Source organism: Lepidochelys kempii, chromosome 7, assembly GCF_965140285.1.
Source record: "Lepidochelys kempii isolate rLepKem1 chromosome 7, rLepKem1.hap1, whole genome shotgun sequence".
NCBI lineage: Eukaryota > Metazoa > Chordata > Testudines > Cheloniidae > Lepidochelys > Lepidochelys kempii.
Genome location: NC_136386.1, coordinates 43,500,648 through 43,525,096, shown reverse-complemented (window position 1 = coordinate 43,525,096; position 24,449 = coordinate 43,500,648). Strand labels below are relative to the sequence as shown.

Genomic DNA, 24,449 nt, shown 5'->3' with positions numbered 1-24,449 from the left:
ATTTTGAGCCAGTGGTTCTCAAAACAGGGGTACGCATACCCCATGGGATACGCGGAGGTCTTCCGGGGGTACATCAACTCATCTAGATATTTGCCTCGTTCAGTGTTTCTCAACCATCGCAGGACAGGTTGGAGGGGCTGGGGGTCGGGGGGAGGGTTTGCAAGTGAAGGCCAGCTTTCAGGGCTAGGAAGCAGGGCAATTGCCCGGGGCCCTGTGCCACAGTGGGCCCTGCAAAACTAAAAGTTACATGTTTCAGTCCTGGGCGGCAGGGATTGGGCACCCTGAAAAAAGTAAGTACAATATTTATATTCCAATAGATTTATTTTATAATTATATGGTAAAAACGAGAGAGCCAGCAAATTTTTCAGTACTACAGTGCTGTGACACTTGTGTTTTTATGTCTGATTTTGTAAGCAAGTAGCTTTTAAGTGAAGTGAAACTTGGGGTATGCAGGACAAATCAAAGTCCTGAAAGGAATGCAGTAGTGTGGAAAGGTTGAGAACTACTGATCTGAGCAATTCCTATAAACTCAGTCTCTTGCTACCTGCCTCCTTCTCCCTACACACAGCCACACCATTCAGTTCAACAGGGCTTTGTTTTCTCATAGGAATATTCTAATTCCACTAAATTCAAAACACACTTAAACAGGAAAACTAAGTTAAAAAAGCCACAGGAGAGGGTTCTACCTGGATCCATGCAAAGGTATCTCAGTAAAAACAGGATATAAAATTATGACAAGAATTAAGTCCTTCTTAAATTCCAGCAGACAAAAACAAAACAAAAACAAAAAATTCAGCAGTGTTGGTATTAAACAGAAGCAGACATGGTTCTACTTACTGCAAGATCGCTGTACAGATGGTCACCAAAATAAAGTACTTTGGACCCACGCCAACCTGTTAGCCTTAGAAAATCAAACAAATTTCCCTGCAAAGAGAGGGAGAACAAACAAGAATGTGAATATAAACCAAACACCTCATTTTTCTCTGCAAGTGATGACACTTCACTGTTTTGTCAAGGAGTTCAAGAAAGCAAAGTATTCGAAGTAACTTGACTTCCTAATAAGACAATGTAAAGTTAAATTCTCATGAAATAATTTAATATATAGACACTTAAAAATCTCTCCAAAAAGAGCTAGCTGCATTTGAGAATACAATGCACCAGTGTGATAGTTATTTTGGCAATACCTTCAAGTATTAAAACAGAAATATCATTCAAAAGTCAATGTATTTACACCATTTATATATTTTGTACTTCATTCAACTGGGGGAGTAGGACTAATTAATTTCTCTTTTATAATCAAGTTTCACTTCCTGGTTCTCATGCACTGACTAGCCACTTTTCATGGGCTGTGCTGTATATACACTGCTTACTGTATTTTTCACTCCATGCATCTGATGAAGTGGGTTTTAGCCCACGAAAGCTTATGCCCAAATAAACGTGTTAGTCTCTAAAGTGCCACAAGGACTCCTCGTTTTTGCGGATACAGACGAGCAGAGCTGCCACTCTGAAACCTGTCCCTTTTATGTAATTTGCCCTTGTTCTAATCAGATTGTCTGGCTTCCCACCACACGCATTTTCATCTATAGTCAAGAATGTCTCAAACTAGAATACGAGTTGCTTTGGAAAGCTTTTCCAGTGATGTGCCCTAGATAAGCTCATTTACTTTACAAAAAGTCAGAAAAGCATCAGAAGGAAAAGCAAAGTCCTCCAGGCTTCACATCAGCTTAGACAAACCCCATCTGACATCTAGAATAGCATGTGCACAATTACACGTTTCTCGCAATTGTTGCCAACTGTCACATATAACCTCCCTACTTTGTTATTAGGAAAACATGGGCAGCAGCTGCAGACATGGAGGAAAACTAGAGCTACCAGATTGAATAGGTCCGAAAGGTGGTATATTTAACATCCTTAATATTCTGGTATGTTAGACAGTCAGGATAATTGTTAGAATCCTCTCTCTTTAGGTTTTAAGACTCTGATCTTCAAAGGTATTTAGGCTCCTAACTCGATTGAAATCAATGATTTTAGGAGCCTAGAACACCTTTGAGGATCTGGGCCTAAATTTAAAAAATATATATCCAGAGGTCTCAGTCAGGGCTCCCTTGTCATAAGCACTGTACAGTCAGCAGGGCTGGATTTACACCTTATGCGCTCCTAGGCACAGCATCTTCAGCGCTGCGCCTCCCCTGGCTACAGCTGACCTTCGTGTTTTTGCCATAAAAAAATGAAACTTTTAACCCACTTTTAACTTTTAGGCACCCCTAGGCACGTGCCTGTGCCTAACTGGAAATCCATCTCTGACAGTCACATGGTAAAATGCAATCCCCCGCACCCCAGGGAGCTTACATTCTGAATGTCAGACAAAAGGCAACAAGCGAGTGCAACAAATATAAAGAGGATGGAGGGTGAGAACACGGTGTTAAAATCATATTGTTACATATGGAGATAACTTGGTTCCAAGACTATTTAAAAAACAAAGAAAAGATTTATATTAACCAACTGGAGCAGACTTTTCAAGTCAATCCATCTGTTACTGTACTATTTATTCTACAAATCTATCATCCATAAACCCCATTAACTTTTACCTAACTAGTGATGACAATGCCTGCAAAGCAGCCTATAAATTCTTCCCCATTCTCCACCCCTTCTTGCCCTGCAGTAGCCCCAGCAAACCGGGCACTTGGGTTGTGTGGCTTAATGCTCACTTGGTATTGAATGCCTATGGTACAGAAATAGGCCCTCCTCAGGAAATGCCTTGAGCCTTTATCATTACTACTCAATTATGTGTGTAGCAAAAATAACGTCTTTAACAAGCAGGTAAAGATCAATTGCCAGGACATGTACTGAAAGCCCATTTTCTCATCACTACTCCAAGTGGAAAAAAAAAAATCTAGCTTTAAGCGTTCTTCTTATGCAGAGATTGCTTACGACCAGTCCTGTATTTGACTGACTACAAATTCATGGCTTTTCATTCAGGGCTGCTGATGCCCAACAAGACAGTCTCCAACGTGCCAGAGAGGAAGCTGATTGGATGTCTAGCCCAAAAGCTGAAATAAGAGACTTTAAAACACAGCTGCAAAAGGTTTCAGAACTAACCAGCAGCATCCAGATCATTTTTGACTCTTCCCCTCCTCCCTCTCCCCCTGCCCTCAACCCTGAACAGTATTCGAGGAACTGGTGGCTGCAATGTAGAAAGGTTAGAGACCTTACAAAATGGTTTGGAAGTGCAAGGTGGTGCCATAGTGAAGAGGCATTACCAAACCACTACAATGGCTGGTTAGAATGTCAGTTTTGCCTTTGAACTTAACAGTTGCCTCTGGATATTGTCTCAAGGATTTTACGGTTTTCTGGGTAACGGCACCATTCAGACCCTGCCCTGCAATGCTCTAAGCACAGTCTGGTGTGGGGAAGTGAGATGGGAAAGGGAGAAGCATCAATACTGTAGAAACAGTGATCTGTGTGCTGTTTCCTGCTGGTTCAGGTAATGACCTGTGACTAGCTGCAGAAGACTGACCTAGCAGTCAGAAGAGACAACAATCCTGAGCAAAGTCACTGGTTGGGTGTGGGAGGAGAGAACACAGTCCTCTGCAACTCCTTCCCCTGGATGCTCAGGGGAAAAGCTATCAAGAAAACCTGCTCTCTTTCCATGTAGATGAAGTAGTTCTTCACCCACCCCTTTCCCTGGTTTCCATGGGATTGGGGAGCCACCTTTCCTCATGCTTGTGGGGAGGAAAGTCAGGAGATACTCAAGGCTTTGGGTGCACTCGCCCCTGGGGAGGGAAGGGTAAACATAGGCATCAGTCCCCTGGAAGCAGGAAGTCAGACCCTACAACAGCACTGAAGAGCATGATTTCTGAGAACACCAAAGAGTGAAATCACAAGGGGGGTGGGCTAGAGAAGGAGGAGGGGGAGAGGGAAACAGAATTAGTAGTCCAAGACACAGTAGGAGGGAGGAAGAGATCAAAACATTAATATAAAATGAACTCAGAACAGAGAATGATATTGGGGAAACCCAAGACGTTGCTTCAAATCCCATGTTATAAAAGGCTTATTTGACTTGTTTATCAAGGATCTATTGAAAAGAATCTCTCCTCCTCTCCCCCAATTGCTGTGCCAGACAATATTGTTTAATCCAGAATTGGGTGCATTAACAGCAAGGTTCAGGTAAGCATTTCAATCCCTTGAAAATTCAAAACCATCTAAGCATGTTCTGATACAACTAATTTAAATCCAAAACCAACCCAAAGAACACCCATATTCGTGGGCAGAAAGTCCGCAAACCAAAACGCTTTTGCAACTCAAGAGAAAAAAAAAATCCCCAGTGTCTGAACCTTTCCTAATGTCCATCTATACTCAGGAGGAGTACAAGGAGGTATGATTCCAGTTTCCCTTGAAAGTCACAAATCAAACTGGGCTTTTTAGAAAATAAGTAGCCAAATACACCCCCTTGCAGCAATGCTGACTCTCATGCCCGTTTAAACTGAAAGCTGGAATGAGCCACTCCTTGACCCAATATTAGATTCTTCCAGCAACACAATCTATTGCAGTAACAAAAACACAGGGAGCTACTGCCAAACTAATCAGCCATTTGGGCATCCTGTGTGCATATTGCACATATGCTGGACTGCCCTCCTGTCCCATAATCATCATCATCACAAAAACCTGACCCAGCCCTATGCCACAGCATGAGCAATACTGGAGGCCTTGAGTAATAATCCTGTTGTACACTGCTCCAAGAGTCTCAAAATGCTTTGCAGATTATTAAAAGCTCACAGCAGCCCCATTAGGGAGTTACACCTATCTCCTAGAGGGAGAACAGAAGTTGAATGACTTGCCCAAAGTCATTTCCAGCACTAGCAAGGCAGCCCAGTGGTCCAGACTTTCAGTTTGCTATTGTAACTGCAAAACAGTGCTTCAGGCACATTAAAGCCGGTCAAGAATTTAGAAATGCAACTTGGTATAGTACATTTCTAACCCTAAATCCTGCTCATGCTGTGCTTGGGAGCGCCCTTGGAACACCTTGCTTTTGGCAGCTTTGCGACCTACTGCATCCTCAACCAATGGCTCCTAGCTGGCTGACAATGCTACTTTAAAGCCCTAGACCTAAGGTCACCCACTTCTTGGGAAATTCTGCACCAATATTAAATATTCTGTGCATAATATTTTAAAACTCCGCAAATTTTGTCAAAAATAACACTACATAATCATCCCAGTTTCAATTACTTTGGTAATTTATTTCAATACCTGTCAGCAAGTATGTCTAACACAAACACAAAAATTCCCTCAGGAGTAGAGAGTTAAAGAAACCCCTATGACAACTCAGTTCCTTTTTCTCTCTACCCCTTCTTCCCCCTAGAGCCCAGCTGGGGGGCCAGACACCCACAATCCTTCCCCTCCCACAGCCAATACACCTGAACCCGCTAATCCCCAGAGCCCAGCCACGAGGCCCCAAAAGCCCAGATACCCATCCCTCCGAGAGCCCAGTCACGGGCCACCCCCTTGCCCAAATACCCCCACCCCTTTCTCCCGCCCGCCCCCCGAGCCCAACCGTGCCCCCCCCCAGCCCAGACACCCACCCACCCCTTCCCCTCAGAGCCCAGGGACCCAGAGGGAGAAATAGCACGATGCTGGGCCCCATGCTTATGTGGAGTTTCCTGGGCACCACAGTCTCCTTCCCCCTGGATGTGTAGGGAACTGCAGCTGCTGGGATCCCTCTAGCTCCTTCCCCAGCCCCCTTGGCAGTGTCTTCTATGTGCAAGCTGGGTTGTGCCAGGTCCAGCAAGACCATAGTGGGAGCCAGCAGCACTGCAGCCCATTTCTGTGAGGGAAGAAATTCCACACGCACAATGTTAATTTCTTCAAAATTCTGCATTGCACAATGGTGCAGAATTCCCCCAGGAGTAAGGGTCCCAGCTACACTAGAGACCATATTGCTATCTATGAATTACCCAGACAGTTTTACTCCTCTGGGACATTGCAGATCATGAAGCCAAGGACAAGACGTGAGAGCACTGGGGACAGTTGAGGGGGATCTGGCTGTAGAAAGAAACTCTCAGACAAGAGATTCAATTAATCTATACTCATCTTTAGGAAATGCTGCAAAAGCTTCCTCTTTGAAAAAGATTTTCTGCCATAATCAGAAGGACACTCACAGTATCAACCATCCTCCCTCCACCAAAACACCCCCACACCTTTCCCTGAGCAAAGTTTTCTATAACCTAGAAAAGACGACAAACACTGCATGAATCCTGCCAGGGACTACGCTATTGCCAATCTACATTATGTGAAAGGTACTCAGATATAGTGATGGGTGGCAGTATAAAACTCAAAGATTGATAACTGAAGACATGGGTTAGTAAAAAGCAAGCAAGCAGACTTAGGCTGCAAAATACCTTTAGCAACTACCTAGTAAGGGAAGGGTAGTGAGGAAGGTTTGATTTGCAGAAATGAGAAAACAGGAAGCAGTGGGGTAGAAAGATCCTCTGTCATGGCACTGGAAGACGAAGGGGGCAGCAATTCCACGACATGAGTCAACTGTCATGCCACCTGCCTGCAAGGATCTTGGTAAGCAAACTACCACTGCACTAGCTTCCAAGAGCAAGAAAATTGCACTGACTAGTCTCCTCACTACACCACTGCCAGTTAGCCATTGCATGTGCATATAGCTACACTGACAACTCCACTAAATCCCTGGCATTTGTCCAGTCACAGGAAATGGCCAATTACTCAAAATTTAGAACTGTACAGCAATTTGCAATCAACATTTCAGTTTATTTTCTCAGAGCTACAATTCACTGCAAGAGTGACATTTGTACTTTTCCATGGAGTTTGTACATTTCTTCAGGCAGCCCATGATCTACTGTATGTTGCTAGGAGTCTGCTATTTCTGTGGTTAGCCTGTAACCACCAGTTCACAGAAGGCAGGAAATAGTGCTTACTCTGGGAACTTGCAGGAAGCTGTATTTTAAGTGTAAATTGTATTTAAATTGCCATGCTACTAACCAGAAGAAATCAGCCGCCATTCTGCAGTTACCCCTGGGAGTGGACTGATCAGCCAACAGTTTTCTCCATAGCTCATTTTCTGAGACTGATCATTTATACTGTTCATTGTTAAAGCTTTATTTTGGCTTTCCAACTTTTATTAATGAAGGCTAGAAATTAGTTTACAATTCCTGCACTGGGCTCTCACATTGCCAGTGTCACTTCTCACTCACTAACATGGCCTCCAGAGAAAGCAAAGAAAGGCCAATTCTAATTGAAGTTTAGTTTCAAAAGTAAGTGACAGATTAGACACAGTCAGGTGCTTTTCAGCCCTTTCTGTGAATTTCCTAATCTGCTGAGTAGAGAAAAATTGAGGGGTTTGCTCTCTTTAGAATTAATCCTAAAAGACAAGACATGAGCAGCAGCAGTCCTCAGGATCAAGGCATAGGAAGGGCTGAGTGTACCTATTTACACAGGAGGGGTATATAGCATTGCCTGGGAAATGGATTAGACAGACAGACAATCATGCAAACCTCAAATCTTGCCGCACTTGACCATTATGTCAGTCTGGTTCTGAATAAAGAAAGGGATGCCAGTTTTCCCTGCCCACCTACTTTTCTTTAAGTGCTCATACACATGTGCAATGCTTTGCAGAGAGTAACCAATCAGTCCTCACAATATCCTCATTAGGAAGGGAACTCTCTCGTTATCTAGAGGGAGAGCATTTTGGAAAACAACAACAAACAGCAACAACAGTATTTAGGGTGCCAAGTACTTGGTCAGCACAGGCATCTGATTTTCAACTAGGTAAAGAAGAAATCTGCAATCGCGTTGCATGAGTCACATACAGACAGGGATAACAAGGCAAACTGTTTTAATCATGCTGTTAGGTATCAACACTAGAGCTTTGCAAAAGCTATACAGCATCATCAGGATGCAAGACGACGTGCTTTGTTCTATCTGAGACAGGGTTTTTATAGGGTGGACACCCTTTTCATAGGAAGATGGTCTTGTAGACCACATCCCTTCTTATCCATGCAAAGGCCATCTTTTACTACTTGCAAACAGACAACACCACAGCTAGTGTAAACAACTTACCAGAAAATAGAAAAATACTTTAAATTAATTTTTGACAGACTACTATGCATGAAATAATGAGAGTAAGCACCTCAGTACGCTATCGATAATAGTCCATGGACCAGAGCATGAGAACCCCCAACTTGGAAGATTCTTGTAAATGTAGGATTTACGAATACTACTTGGATTAAAAGATCTCAAAGCAATTCACAAGTCATTCTCACAACATGCCTATGAGGTAGGAACTCAATTTCTGGCTCTCCTATGGGACTGTGTGAGATCTTAGGAAAGTCAGGAATCTTTATATTTGTAACCACATGTAAGATTGAGTTAATACCTACCTCAGAGGCAATTACCTTCTCCTTGAGTAGCAAAAGACGCAATGTGTAAAATATAATCCATTCTGCAGGAGGATAAATGCTCCCCTTCTCAGTTACACTGAAACAAGCCTTTTTCATCTAAAGTAGCTGAGCAGGGTCTGTTTCTAGGTAATTACAGAGTTTGATAATTGGGTCCGGTGTCTCAGCCCCTGAGCTACACAAGAAGTCCATAGGGAAAGCAAGCTCAGTTGTATACTTTTCTGGACACGTAACCTGGATAACAAACTGGATCAGAGATGTGGACAGAGACTTTTCTGCCAGGTAGTATTTTTGTGTAACTTAAGTTTTGGGCCAGGCTAACAATAATCTCTCTAATACAGGGCTAGATATTTTTAAGCCATTTTATGATACTGTTTCTGCAAGACAGCTAACAAAATACTTGTATTTAACATACTTTGATCAGAGTCTCAGAGCTATGTCAGTCATCAACAGGAGCCTTAAAGAGAAGCTGTCCTTTGACCTCAGACGAGGGTAATGGCTTTGGGTACAAGGTCTCTGAAATGAAGGGTTTGAATCTTGCTCCCCCAAAGCAGGTCTGCACAAGCTCCCAATCACCCTTGTAAGCACCATTGGGACATCTGGGAGAATTCAGTAACTGGTAAAGTTATGAATTAATTTTGCTGCCTAAGAAAGCTAAGGGAATAATAATGGAGACTATCAGACACTCCCACTAAGTTGTCTCGAAAATTCCAGTTACAAAAAGGCAAATCTTTATTTTAAAGTGTTACAAAGAAGGTTACAAGATTAAGCAGAGAACACTATTGACTATTCATACAAACTGCTTATTACCAGAATAACCTTAACCCATTATTAACTATTAAATGCTCTACTGAAATTAATTATTGGAATCAAAAACAAATATTTTCCAGTTCTCCTTTCTTCCTGTGCAAGGAAAGCAAATGAAGTCAAAATCTGCTTGCAGTTACCTTGGAAATAATAGCAGAATCTAATTCACAAGCCTGCTGCTAAAGCAAGTAGACATAGCTGTTACTGATCTTTGCCCAAATTCCTCCATATTGACTACTAGGGAGGGTAAGTGTTAAGATATAGCAGTGATGGAAAGCTTTTGGCCTGTGCAATAAGAGTATCAGAACTGAGACACATACAAGTAGAACTTGTCACTGAGGTCCAACACCTAAGATTAAAAATCTTGTCAAATCAACAGGGAGCCATGCCCTTAAAGGGGCTTTTTTGCCATCACTCCCATCCTGTACTACAGAACATGGGACATAAGTCTGCAATATTTAAAAACTGGAAGACAAATGAAATGCAACAGTCACTCAAATACACAAATGGCCACATTCTCCTGTTACATTAACACAACTGCATTGACTGAAATGAGTTTGTGTCAGTATAACCAAGAGAAGAATTTCTCTCTGAAGAATGCATGAAGTACACCGTCTATTGAAGAACAGAGCAACATCCAACTTTGGTACATTCATGAAACAGAACAAAGACAGCTTTTTATTTATTTGCTATCTTAGATATTTGTTTCACTTATTGCTGTTCAAGGAGAAACTAATACATGAGAAATAGGGAAAGATGAAAGAATTTCTGATGTTCTTGGGGGAAGTCTACACACAGAAAGTGCACTGGTTTAATTAAATCAGTGTACCTTCTGTATGTGGACTCTCTTGTACAACTAGTTATATCAGTTCAGTTTGCATCTGTTAAGTGCACAGGCACAAGCTAAACTGATATAAACCAAATTTAAACTGATTTAAGAAAGTCTCCATATAAAGTTACATTGGTTTAACTAAATAGTTAAGTAACGAAAGATGTGACTTTTTAATAAGTACAACTGTGTTTAGACTAGGCCTTACAGTTGCAAGGGTCTTAATCAGACCTATTATCCCTAGAACAGAAGAATCCCAGTTTTAAAGATCTGAAGCATAATAGCAGAGATCTGACAGATGTACTGGAGGTTCTGAAAGCATCTGAGAGTGGAGGTGAGGGAAAGGGATAGGATGAGTCTTCAACACCATTGGAATCTTCAGGGTGAGAGAGAAAAAAAAAATAAGGAATGGAAGATGCTATCTGTAACATTAGAAACCAGTGTGTGTGGATTCTGACCCATGCCACGTGCCCTCTTGCCCTTGTCACGTAACTGAGACCAAGACTCCCTTTCCAGCACTCTTGTGTTTCACACCCCATTACACCAGTCACCCCAAATATGCAGATGAGCTATTTTTCATATCACCAAGACTGTACAGCTTTTCTGCTTAAAAGAAGGGAAAAAACTTTCACCAGGCTTTCCCAGGAACTTCGAAGAACATAGGAATTATATTAGTCCCCATGATTTTAGAGGTAATGAGCAAAGGAAATACAAGGCTTTATATTTTTATTTACCTGTTTGTAGATCTTTCCCTTTTCTAGTTTGTTTATTTTGTCCCATTGGAGTGAGCCTTTGTCATCCAATTTTCTAAAAGGTCTAAAAAGGAAACGGGGGAGCAAGAGTTAAGTAACTCACATTTTTCCAATGGCCATACACAGCTGTAAATCATATCATGAAGCTCCTAAATTAATGTTATGTAACTTGTACAGAGTGAATTTTAAGCAAAAAAAGTGACCTTTAGCTTCCTCTTCTCATGAGGATAAAATCTAGTTCTAGTCTATTAAAGTTTTTGTATTAACCCTCCCTACACTACCACAAACACCTGAAAGGTCTGTATTGCTTTTGAGGGACCAGGAAAACAAATACTACAGTCAGTCAGTCTTTTGCCCAAACGTGTTCCTACCCTGGCTGCTATCTCGTTTTTGAGGCAAAACACACCCCATTACATACTACACTACTAGGGAATCTCAGAAGAGGGAAAAGCAGCTCTTGTAGCAGCAGAAACTGGGGGCTGGTGGAATGGGGATGTAGCCTCCTTTCCTAACAGTATCTTGGCCATGATACAACCTAGAAGTGGAAGAGACTCCTCTGTGTGCCATCTTGCTGGTATCCCATCAGTGTAGGAGTGGTCTCTGTTGTATAGTTTCTGTCCTAGTGTTGTGACTAAAAAGCAACAGGGATGCTAGCCATTTCCTTGAGAGATGGTTCCACAGTGTAATACAGCTCATGACCAGCAAGCTCTTCCTGATATGCAGCCTGTGTTTTCCTTCACCCTATTAACCCTTATTATATGACTTGCTGCTCTGCTAACAGTCCATCTCATTTTGGGGTATGTGCCCTTCAAATATTTGTAGGGTTATGTCTCCCACAACCTCACTTAGTCATTTAGCCAAATTCTACTTAAGATTAATTCATTCTCTCATAAATCATGCATATCTGGCTCCATTTAAACTTTATCTTACAATTTATAGCACTAAGGCATTGGTATTCAAAAACCCCAAGGTCTACATGTTGTACCTAGATACCAAGACAAGCTGTAAATCTTTCTCATCATAATGTAGATTAGTCACCTCCTCATGCCTGAAACGAAGGGAGGTGCCCACCTCTGAGTGGATGTTAGGTTCCTAATAATGAGGAAGGCTGACTTGAGATTAAATAAATGAAAAAATAAACATTCTGATGCCGCTTTCCTACGCTATTAGGAGCTTATGGATGTGAGGGGGGGAAATAAGGAAAACTAGTTTTATCTAGTGTGCATATTCCAAGATACTGTACCAAGAATGCTTGTAACCCTCAGCCTTTCAGAGTACTCTCACTTTCTGATCCTGTTTTGGTAGGTTACTTATTATTAGGATTTATACAAAAAAACAAAAGGGGGCATCTAACCAGAGCGGTCATAAAATTACAGACACAAAATTATACCATCCACAGAACAAACTCCCCTCTCCCACACATAGTAAAGCTTTGAAAGAAATTCAAACAGCATTCATTATTTAACATGGTTTATAATGATGTACAGAAAACAGAATATGAAATAAGATATAAAGGTTTAGCGCTACATAATAAGGAGCAGCATAGTAAGAACAGGACTATTATTCACTATTTGCACAGAATCAAATACTAGGTACTGGAGATAGGCCTGGGACCGTGTCCCCATACCTAAGAGTTTCCAAACCAAGGATGATTAGAGATGGAGAAACATTATTAAAAACAGTAGTAAATTTAAGAGTTCTCTGAGAGAACAAGTGTGCCTAACACCAAGATATGGTTATTTAGATCTTTTGATAATTATTCAAACAATAGCGTTATTTATACATAGCATTGTCTGCTAACCAGTTGGTTCAACACAACTGTGAATTGTGCAGTATTTTATGTAAATTATAGTGGTGCCCCCTAGTGCTGCCCTGGAACAAATGAACTGGTTGTGACAAACTCAGTGTTTATATGCAGAGGTCTCGTATTAAAAATAATAATAATAAAAATATTTAAGTTGAAAGCATTCACTGAAAGTTACAGGAATGTTAGAAGGTAGAAGTTAACTCTCTTCAATGTGCTACTGTTTCTGCAGATCTGTAGCATAAGTGGTCTTTGGTGGGTCATAGAATCATAGAATATCAGGGTTGGAAGGGACCCCAGAAGGTCATCTAGTCCAACCCCCTGCTCAAAGCAGGACCAATTCCCAGTTAAATCATCCCAGCCAGGGCTTTGTCAAGCCTGACCTTAAAAACCTCTAAGGAAGGAGATTCTACCACCTCCCTAGGTAACGCATTCCAGTGTTTCACCACCCTCTTAGTGAAAAAGTTTTTCCTAATATCCAATTTAAACCTCCCCCACTGCAACTTGAGACCATTACTCCTCGTTCTGTCATCTGCTACCATTGAGAACAGTCTAGAGCCATCCTCTTTGGAACCCCCTTTCAGGTAGTTGAAAGCAGCTATCAAATCCCCCCTCATTCTTCTCTTCTGCAGGCTAAACAATCCCAGCTCCCTCAGCCTCTCCTCATAACTCATGTGTTCCAGTCCCCTAATCATTTTTGTTGCCCTTCGCTGGACTCTCTCCAATTTATCCACATCCTTCTTGAAGTGTGGGGCCCAAAACTGGACACAGTACTCCAGATGAGGCCTCACCAATGTCGAATAGAGGGGAACGATCACGTCCCTCGATCTGCTCGCTATGCCCCTACTTATACATCCCAAAATGCCATTGGCCTTCTTGGCAACAAGGGCACACTGCTGACTCATATCCAGCTTCTCGTCCACTGTCACCCCTAGGTCCTTTTCTGCAGAACTGCTGCCTAGCCATTCGGTCCCTAGTCTGTAGCTGTGCATTGGGTTCTTCCGTCCTAAGTGCAGGACCCTGCACTTATCCTTATTGAACCTCATCAGATTCCTTTTGGCCCAATCTTCCAATTGGTCTAGGTCCTTCTGTATCCTATCCCTCCCCTCCAGCGTATCTACCACTCCTCCCAGTTTAGTATCATCCGCAAATTTGCTGAGAGTGCAATCCACACCATCCTCCAGATCATTTATGAAGATATTGAATAAAACCGGCCCCAGGACCGACCCTTGGGGCACTCCACTTGATACCGGCTGCCAACTAGACATGGAGCCATTGATCACTACCCGTTGAGCCTGACAATTTAGCCAGCTTTCTACCCACCTTATAGTGCATTCATCCAGCCCATACTTCCTTAACTTGCTGACAAGAATACTATGGGAGACCGTGTCAAAAGCTTTGCTAAAGTCAAGAAACAAGTAAGCAGTCAGTAAGCAGCATTGTATGGCCATGTCACAGGATGAATGGCTCTCAGGGAACATGGGTCCTCCCCCACCAGACATACTTTGTGCACTTCCCCAGGTGGAGAAAATGAGCAAAGTACATGACAGGCAGGCCTTGAGTGGGCTGGAGGAAGGAGACAAGACAGATGCCTGTGGAGAGCTAGAGGGGAGACTCCAAGTAGGAAACCCAGGGAGAATCAGCATTCAGTACAGACACATAAGGAGCACAAGAAGGGAGCTCAAGGGCTGCTAGGAGACTGCAGAGCCTAGGAAGAGCTACAAGTTGAGCTCAGAGGGCAAGCTGAAGGTTGTTTTGAAGTCTGAAAGAGAAGACCGATCCTCAGAAAAGAAGGGCTCTGCTCAGCTTGAAACTGGGGTGGAAGACTTTGTTCTGGACTTGGATTTTTTTTTTTTTATGACTTAGCTAGAAGGCCAAGTCACCACAGCAACCAAACCAGGATGGACAATTGGGAGAGCCACATACAGATTGAAAGTACCAAGTAACCACCCAACTTAAGTTACTTTGCCATTTGTTGGAAGGCTTGTTAAGTGCAGTAGGGGGAAAAAAATTGGCACCTTCACAAGTTATACAATGTCCAGGCATATTCAGCTTTCATACAAAAGCATTCTGCTACTCTGTTCCTTTCCATTTCTTCTTCTGTATCATAAAACCTCTGATTTTACTTTGTTAATGTCCCAAATTTAGGAACAAATTCTGCTTAGGATTTCAATAGAATTTTTTATTAACTGAGGAATATATTTGCCCTAATAGATGCTAATGAATATCAGGAAGCAGGGGACCCAATTCTGCACCAGGCTTAGAATTTATGATCTAATACACACACACACACACACGCACGCTCCCATAAGAGGGTGGATGGTTTTTATAACAACATTTTTGAGATGGGTGGAGGGAGAAAACAAAGAAATGTTGGCTTCTGAAAAGTTCTACAAGCCACCATGCAGCAGTGCAACATGCTACAATGGAACATACTTGCGTCTGTCAGTGAAAAAGGTGGGTTTATCAGCTTGCACAATGACCATGTCAAAGAGGTCCCGCCAGTTCTTGCCAACCATGTGTTTCATTCCTTTATCTCTGCAAACAGATGGAAAGGTTAATATTCCAAGTAATCCCCTCTCTGGCATACACAACCCAGAGTAAAATCCATAAAAAGCTTTTTTCAATTGGGCTTAAAACTTTTTTTAATGTAATAAACCTTGAAGCGCAGAGACTTCAAAAACCTTCTGACTCCATTTGACTGTACATAGGAGTTGCACACCAGTTGTTGATCATTAACTTACTCCTACCATGACCTAAGGAATTCTCCCTCTACCCTACCCTCAAAGCTCAGCAGCTGTCCACACAACTCTGTGCCTTCAGGAAGCAGAGCAAGTCTGCTGGCTCAGGAGATATTGTTCTGTTGGTATCAGTAGTAAAAATGATGGCAAAATAATACTGGCCAGTCACAGCCCCAAAAGAAAGTCAGAACAGCTCCTCCCTCAAAGACAAAAGAACTCTTGTGTGGTATGTGTGTTTAATAATCTTTTACCACAAGCCACTGCTCTCTTCCCCCACATTGAATAGCATTCCACTGAAACATCCCATTAAAAATAGCCAGTTTACTGTCTTCAAATCCTCATTGAGGAAAATAGGCCCCAAATCCCACAGTCTAATGCATGCAACTATAACCATTAATTCATATTATTTTTGTAATAGAGGATACTCACACAAAGCTGAAGGGGCTGTTTGTAATAAGGAAGAGTTTCTTGTTAAGGTTAACCAGTCTGTTTAGGACAGCATAAGTTTCATCCCCATGAAGAATGTATTTCTCTATTTTTAAAAAAAAAGTCCGTATCACCTTTTACTATCAATTTTTTCCACCCGCATATTGGTAAACATTTTGCCAGAGGGTTTTTAAAAAGGTTACATATGACATCGTCTGGAATGCAGAGGCCCATACTCTTGGGTACACAGCATTATAATTATTGAAATAATAAGCAAGATGAATAGAGCATCACAGCAACAACAAAATAAAAAGCTAGCTTTACGTACTAGAAGAGTTTGCCACCCCCATACACAACTGAGTGAACGTGCTTTTGGGAGGCAGGTAAATGTGAGAAGGCTCCCTGTATGTGAAGAGACAAGATGAACAATTACAGTGTCATAGGGCTGACTATATTGTGGGGGGAAAAAAGAGCTCATCTACAATAGCTATGGCATGAAAGGACTGTTCTTTTCTTTGTAAAGCATCCTTGGTCAGTACCAAAATACCTCTTTCAACTCCTTGGATAGCTTTAAGCATAAGCTATGAACATGACCTTACTGTATCTTGCTATTATCACTATCACTATCATTTCTAGTCTGGTGATGTACTGTAAAACCAATAATCCATTTACACATGTAAACATTCAATAAAATATGCATTAGCACTGAAAATTAAGAACAATGGATTTAAACTTAACTGACCCATGTCCTTCTCAATCCATTTGTACATCATTCCTTTCACGTGCACATCTTTAATGGCATCCTAAAAAAGCGGAAAACAGCTTTCAGTTTTAAATCTGGCATTAACGGGACTATTTTCTACTGCCTCAAATGCAACCTTGTTGTCAAGATGGATCAACAGAACAACAACGCATCTGCTTCATTTGCTGCAAGGACAAAGAGCTAAGAGGACAATAAGCCAAGGACATTCTGCAAGGGGATTCACTATTATAAGTATAAACAACTACATTTATGAATTTGAACATGGTGGGGAGAGAACAAAAAACTTGGTTTTATTCCAGCCAATGGAAATAAAGACATGAACTGTAATTACCATAATGTGTTTCAGAGGGGTGCCCATGTTAGTTGTTTTTGTTGATACAGACAAGGAGTCCTTGTGGCACCTTAGAGACTAAAATTTATTTGGGCATAAGTTTTCAGATGCATCTGACGAAGTGGGTTATAGCCCACGAAAGCTTATGCCCAAATAAATGTATTAGTCTTCAAGGTGCCACAAGAACTCCTCGTTGTTTTTGCAATTAATATGTTTACATAAACAATGAAAGTCTAAATTAAATTATGCTTTGGGCAACTCGATTGATCCTGAAATAATGACCACCTGGCTTTGAGTCCCAAGCAGGGTCTGGGAGTGCTCCGTAAAGGCAACACAAAAAACCCTATGGAAAGAAGTGATCACAGTTATCAGGCTTGGTACACCACTGTTCCTTCGCAGGGTCTCTGGGAGTACACCCTTCCAGATGTCAGGCTTCAAGCCTCATCTCTCCTGGGGTGGAATTCTGCAGTTTACCTATTCTCAGACCAGGTTATAGCCCCTGGGTACCAAATCATGACTAAATTCAGCAGGATGGAACGGATGGAACCAGCCAACTCCTCTGCAACTGTGGATTTGAGGCTGACTTATCTGTCTCACTGTATTACCTTTCCTGGTTGGCCCTCAACAGCCCCTTTCAGCCTCTGTGACTGAGCCCTGGTCGACACTACAAACTTATGTTGGTATAACTAAGTCGCTAAGGGGAGTGGAAAAACCACACCCAGAGGGGCACGGTTATACCCGCTGAACTCCTGACATAAACAGGAGGGCTTCTCCCCAACATATCTACCACCTCTCAGGGAGGTGAAGTACCTATGCCAAGGGTACGTAGCATCTTCACCAAGTGTAGACAAGACCTTACTCTATTCATTACCTATGCTGATGGGAGTAGGTGTACATAGTGTCTACAGTGAAGTGCTGCAGATGAACCACTGTAGCATTTTAAATGAAGATGTAACCACAGAGTTTAATAGAGCCAGAGAGTTTAAGGCCTGAAGGGAACATTTAGTTTGAGGCAGAACTTCAATTTTAACCTGTTCTGTGCAGGTGTCTGTGTCAAGATTTAGGGGGTGTTGGAATGACACTGTTCTTCAAGCCATCTACCAAAAAAATTCTCCCTATATAAACAAGGATCATTTAAAAAAATATATTGATCTGCCTATGTGTCTCTCTTTCATTATATATAATAAGGTGAGGAAGCCCAAATGGTGCACAGGTCCTGGTCTCTTTCATACATATAGGAAAGAGACAGATACCCATGCACTATTTGGACCTGTCCAACCAAGAATCCCGACATCCCCCCATCTACTAAGGCTTGCAAGCTACACACATTTGTTCCAAGAGCGTCACTCCTTAAATCAGCTCATTTTCAGATTGTGTTTGTTAAATTTGTTTTACTTCTGTTTTTCAAAGCCAACACCAAATTCGGAGGGGGGGGTGGGGAGAAGGAGAGCGAGTGAGTGAGTTACAGACACTTTTCATTTGTAACGGTTTGGAGTTATATAGAAGTTAAAGTTTTTCCTAGGGAGCTTAAACTGGACATTTTTAGATCAGACACGTTCCATCATACCACATGTTGTACCCCTTCACTGCAGATTCCTATATCAGGGTCTACAATAATTGTAAACGTTTATATGCAGCAGTAGCTGCTTACCAGGTTCCTTTGTGGTGGTGGCAGAGCTGATGTTCAGCAGCCGCTCGAAGGCCATTTAATTGCTTGCTGACGGAGGACCAGCATTGAAGATTTGAACTGCACATCGGGACATGTTTAATAAATTGCGCTTAAGACTTTCAACATTTGGCGTTCAGAGATAAAAATCTGGTTAAACCCTAAAAACCGATGCCCCATGTCATTCACCAGTAGATCGGTCTACTGGATTAAGAGGCACAGGTACCAAACTGTGATGGAGTTATCACCACAAGTGCAAGCTCCTGTGCAGAAAAAAAATCTCTCTTCTGATGGCCTACCATTGGTGACGCAAGCAGACAACAGTAAGTACTTATGTGCCAAATCTACATTCATAGTGGAGAAAAGAATGGGGGTTTGCTAGGCTCCTTGGTCAGACTCCTTAGCCCACACAAATAAAAAGAGAGCCCAAATTTATATTGCAGCTGGAACCTTGAAAACCCTGGGAGATGCCACGTGATGTTAGAAAAGCTCTCTGAAGGATGGCACAGTCAACAAACAGTTATGCCCTTCGTCCCCCAGTACCAAGATTGCAGATCAACCTGAGCCTGTGAACAAATTGCTCACTTGCTTTAATCCCTGTGGCAACCAGTTAATATTTGACCTTTCAACCAGTACAGAGTGCCCAGCTTCATATTAAAGACAACAGCAGGTCTTTGAGAAGTGCCCCAAGATAACTGTGAATGTTTAGATTGCCCATGATAAATGTTTCTTGCCCACTAACAGCACCAGTTAGGATAAGTGTTGCCAACATGAGCCTGATCCTAAAAATACCTTTTAGTTCACTGAAAAAGATTTCCTGCAAGGGTGGAGGAGGAGCTGCCAGTTTGTTTCCAAAGCTATTCCCAAAGTATGGTATGTGCATCGTTATTCTGAGAATGCTCAGTTCTAGGAGTTGGCAACAGAGTGGGAGGAGTTTTGTATTTATTTCTTCACAAGAACTTCTGTCCTACTTTGCTGAATAACATTCTGAACCATGCCTGGCAGATTCTTTGCCTTCCAAAACACAAGAATTAGCCTCAGGGAGTAGTTACACCAAACAGGTAAGGTTTTAAAGAAGTATATTTACCCTCATTAGTTCTCAAATCAGACAAGATTTCCCCGCTTTCCCCAATTCTGCACTCGCTGGACACCCATCAGAACACATCACAGCAGGCTGATTAATAATTATTGTGCTTTACATTTTCAGAATGCTGTGTAGGTATCAACCCACACAATGCACCCAGTGAGGTATATTCTGTAAGCATCCACTTTATACACATGAGAAACTGCAGAAGATAAAGTGAAGTAACTTGAGGCCAAAGAGCAAGCCAATGCAACAGCCAGGATTAGAATTTAAGAATCTGAAAGTGCACTCATTCTTCTGGATCACACTGTAGTGAATATTGTTGCCATCCATTAATAAATGGCATTGTTTTAAATGTGCTTGTCTATACCTATAGTACAATCATTTGGTCCCAAGCTGTAAATCCATCCAATGGCTTTGAAGAAACCATCGACATGACTCCTCAGGACTCACTCCAAAACCAGACTAAATAAGTGTAATGCAATTTAGGAAGGCCTTTACGACCTTGATAACCAGCCACTAAAATAAAATATGCCATGTACATTTGTCTCTGTAGTCTTTTTCCCTGCTCTGTATATTACAACATTGGTAGGACTGCTCCCAGAAGCTAAAAGTTACACAGCTGTTTTATATACTTTCATCTACTATACAAGGTGAAAATTTCAGAGACTGTAATGGTGAAAAGCATATCTTCAGATTAATCTACTTAATGAATTGTCCTTTAGAATGTTTAAAATAACCAGACACTAAGTTAGTACTAACTGTATAGAGATTTTTTTTCAACGCTTAGTAGCAAAAAGAGAAAAAGGATTCCATGTTTTGATCATACAAATACCTGTATTTTAAATCTGAACATCAGTTTGACAGAAAACTCTAGGTTAGGTTAAAGTTAGAACAAAGCTTCCCATGTTCTGAAGTGTAAACAGTCAGTTGGTGTTTTGAAACACCAACATCTTTTAGCTCACAGGTCTTTTTCTATTTTGCAATCAAATTATAAAATAAGTGATGCTCAAAGTATCCGTGCTCTTAACATCACATAACCTCATAAAGACAGGATAAACCCATCTGTCCTCTAATCACCCCAGTAGGATATTAAGGCCACAGAGTAAAATAGAACATCATCAGTTAGCCCTTATCCAGTTGTTCTTACACTTTGGAATAGTGTGGGTTGAAAGGATGCATCTTCCCTAGGAAAATGATGAGTTAATACAAGGTAAAAATCTTAGTGAACATGAGTTAAGTAAGACAAACCAGTTGGAGTTTTCCCACGTTAGCAGGATGAGGTAAACCAGGTTTACCTTGAACTACCTTGTCGTCACTAGGATTTTACCTTGAGTTAGAATGTTCTAACCTTGTGTTAACTTTTTTCCCCACCAGGGAGGGCAAAAAGCATGTTGATGAAGTCCTCACCTTTAGGTGAAAGTTTGTACGCTGCTCCTCACAAGACCCCACTTAATCAAGTAGGAATTGAGAGCCCCTGCCCATGGAGGAGAAACCGTATGTCCTGCATAGGGGGAGACCTGGAGTCTTTCAGGGCTCTATCTAGGTCAAAGGACTGATGGGACTCACCCAAATTTTACCTATAAATTAACTGAAAATTCAGAATACAACCATGCCATTAAGCTAGTCAATAATTCCCTCACATGAGTGAAGAGATATCCTGCCCATATTGGTGGGCAACATCATAATAATTAAATCAATGCTAAGGGTTTGGGGTTGTTTTTTTTTTCCAGAGGTAGTGGGCCGATTTTATTTTATTAAATTGCTCCTTTTAAATAAGGGAGGATCAGACAATGGTCTACAGATAAAAGCTGGGACTTCCTGAAGCAAGTTGAATGAAATAATTCAACTCTTCTGTCATTTCTGGGGCCCTGACCTAGCAGGCCTCTAAACACTACCAAAATAAATGTTAAAATAAATAATAATAATAAATAATAATATAGTGATCTAATAGTATACAAAGAGAGCTCAAATGTTCTGGGTTTTTTTAAAAGCACTGTATGTGCACCAATGTTCCCCAATTAAAAAACTGGATGTTAGAAATAATAAAAGCTTGAGTTTGGATAGTACAGAATTCACAAGCAAAAACAAAAAGGCATAAGATTAACTGTGCCATATATATACGCACTATTGCGTCAGCATTTCAAGTGTTCCTTATACTCACAGATATGTCCTTGTAAAGATGAACCTGGTCAAACTCAATGCCATGATTTATGAAATAGTCAATGACTGAGGAGAGCAGGGTCATTTCAGGAAGGGAGAAGATGTCCATGAATTGTTTAATTGAAGGACCCTGATCAGAAAGGGGAAAAAAAAGTTGTATTAGAAATTGCAAGAAAGCTGTGAACATGGTGTTAAAGAGTTCAGTATGGTTTCCCACACCAATTAAGATGGGGGGAGGCCTCACCACAGGATGGGAAGAAGAGAAACGAAACATGTGGCTTGTAGCCATACCAACTTGTGCTGGGTTCCAGTCAAGCTCCACCAGCTAATTAGGGCTGGCTCACACGAGTTTCCAGACAAGACTCCAAAGAAAGCCTATGTACTGCCGGATGTGTCAGCAACTTAGCAGGTGACACTCTGCCCTTAAATTAGGTACTTATATAATGTAACAGTTCTTTGGAGAAAACAGGTTGCCTGACCACTGTGGTCATTCGATAACCACAGCACTTTCGACAAGATATGGGGAATTAGCCAACCTAATACAGAATTCTTCACTTCCTGTTCAGAACTGCTGTATAACATTGCAGTGCACTGAGAAATGGTTGTGTTCCACTCCCAAAGTGGCTACAGGTATCCCTGTAAATCCCCCTCATCCCTCTTACAAGACTGCCAGGAGGCTGCGTTAAATGTTTATTATGTGTTTCAAGACTCTCGTATGCAAAGGTATCAAACACTTCAAAGTATTATGCTTAATTATTCTCCTGGTGAGGTTTCAGATGGTATTTAACCCATCAACAAGTAGCAAAATGATTTAAACAATGTGTGCCCAAAGATAACAATGGCCCGAAAACTCCTGCCACACAATGCGATAGGAAAGGGAGAGAAAGAAACAGTTAAAGGCATCTTTGAAAAATAGCTATTATTGGTATAGTTCTAATCTTCATTTTCCACACAACTCCCCACAGTTATTTCAATCCCGTTAATTATGCAAAGGCTGAGTTTATTGTAAAAGTTATAAGATTAGTAATAAAAAATTAAATGACTATGGGCCTAATTTGGCCCCACTGTGAGCAGATATTACTCCACAGATTGCATCATCAAACAGCAGTTTTTGGACCATGAATTCTAGTTTAATACAATTTGCTAGCTTTATACATGTAGAGCTCTCTCCCTCAATACAACACAGATGCAGTGGTGGTTATTTTGTATCTCTTTCTGACGTACTAATATTTGGAAAAGATTCCCAAAATCTCTCCTGAGAGCTGCAGATGAATGAGTAATTTAGCTTTTCATTTGTCTAGTGCCAGAGCGGCTGTGATCATAATTAAAGATGCCTGGTGACGGAAAAACAGTTTGGGAAGTGCTCGGAACTGCTCAAGAATCTATCATATATCTAGCTATCAAGGATGTCTGTGCACTCATTGTATACCCCAGAGCCTGGAAGTTTGACCCGTAAACAAATTCCCTAGCAAATAGAGACCTATAGGCCCAGCACACTCCAGCATGTCCATGGCCTCAAAGTCAATGCGTATAAAGACAATAACACGGAAATATACACACAAAGTATACAGATATGAGGAAGTGATCACGGAAGGCCTGTACCCCTGAAGGAAAGAGGGTGAGTGCTGACTCACTAAGAAACGTATGTCAAACCTTCTAGATGTAGTAGGCATTTTTCACCAGGCACAAAAGATAGAGCATTTCCAGAAACATTTTCCAGATGTTTAGTGTCCCCAACCCCATGGTGACAAAAGCACTACCACAGAGCTCAATGAGAGCTCCTTCTCCTCCCCCTCCACGGCCAGCCATTACTGAGGGAAACTATGCGCTCGTTCCTCAAACCAGACCACAAAAAAAGTGTTGCATCCAGGCAACCTGCACAGAGTTAAGATACTGTTCCATTTCATCCCAGATGGAAGAGTCCACTGATTCATCCACTGTATTAGACTATATCTATTACAAGAGTGTCAAAACATAGGTGACATTTTAATTGATAAAACATAATTTGGAATTTGGTTAGTAGACTCATGTGGAGACCTTTGCTCTTGCAAAAGTGTCATGTGATTGTTAATGACCAGAAGTAGTCAGGACCTGTTTTTACATCTCATCCAAGAGACGGAACCTTCTTTATTAACTGATGTAACAACTTGTATTAATTTTCATCCTTCAGTATGAAGAGATTTAATTATATTTGTTGTACAAGAGCACTTTGGCACTACTAAGATGACACGAACACTGAATCTGTCTATTTAATCCGACCATTGGTCCACCAAGACTAATGCCCTGCCTTTGGCAGAGGTCAATAACGGATACTTCAGGGGAAAACCAAAACCCTGTAGAATGCATGTATGCAGCAACAGAATGTCAAGAGGTACGTGAAGAATTCCGTCCTGAACCTTACGGCAAGGAGATCATGATGGCCCCTCCTGATGTTAAAGTCTATGAGATTAGACCACAAAGTGGTTTATTTATATTTTAACTTGGACATAGAATTACCTAACCCCTTTTAAAATCTAGTTACAATATTTAGTCCATGACCTCGTTACAGTGCATTCCACAGAGTAACTGAATACTCATCTCCCCATACTATGGGAGTTGTATAACAAGGAGGAGGGATTGATCAGTTTCTGCTATGCCCTCCATAATGTAATTCATATACTTCA

At 41.4% G+C, this 24,449-nt stretch overlaps 1 protein-coding gene across 2 annotated transcripts in view; it reads right to left on the bottom strand.

Annotated features, from left to right (window-relative positions):
- Nucleotides 1-24,449, bottom strand: part of NT5DC2 (5'-nucleotidase domain containing 2) — a 58,567-nt gene that overhangs the window by 5,678 nt on the left and 28,440 nt on the right. Inside the window, exons 6-11 of one of the 2 annotated variants that reach the window (XM_073352445.2) lie at nt 21,788-21,916; nt 16,522-16,582; nt 15,783-15,885; nt 15,049-15,150; nt 10,791-10,872; nt 838-924 (exon numbers count right to left, since the gene is read on the bottom strand). In XM_073352445.2, coding sequence (XP_073208546.1) covers nt 838-924; nt 10,791-10,872; nt 15,049-15,150; nt 15,783-15,885; nt 16,522-16,582; nt 21,788-21,916 — 564 coding nt within the window. The remainder of the gene's footprint in view (nt 1-837; nt 925-10,790; nt 10,873-15,048; nt 15,151-15,782; nt 15,886-16,521; nt 16,583-21,787; nt 21,917-24,449) is intronic. The other variant, XM_073352446.2, reaches the window with a different exon arrangement.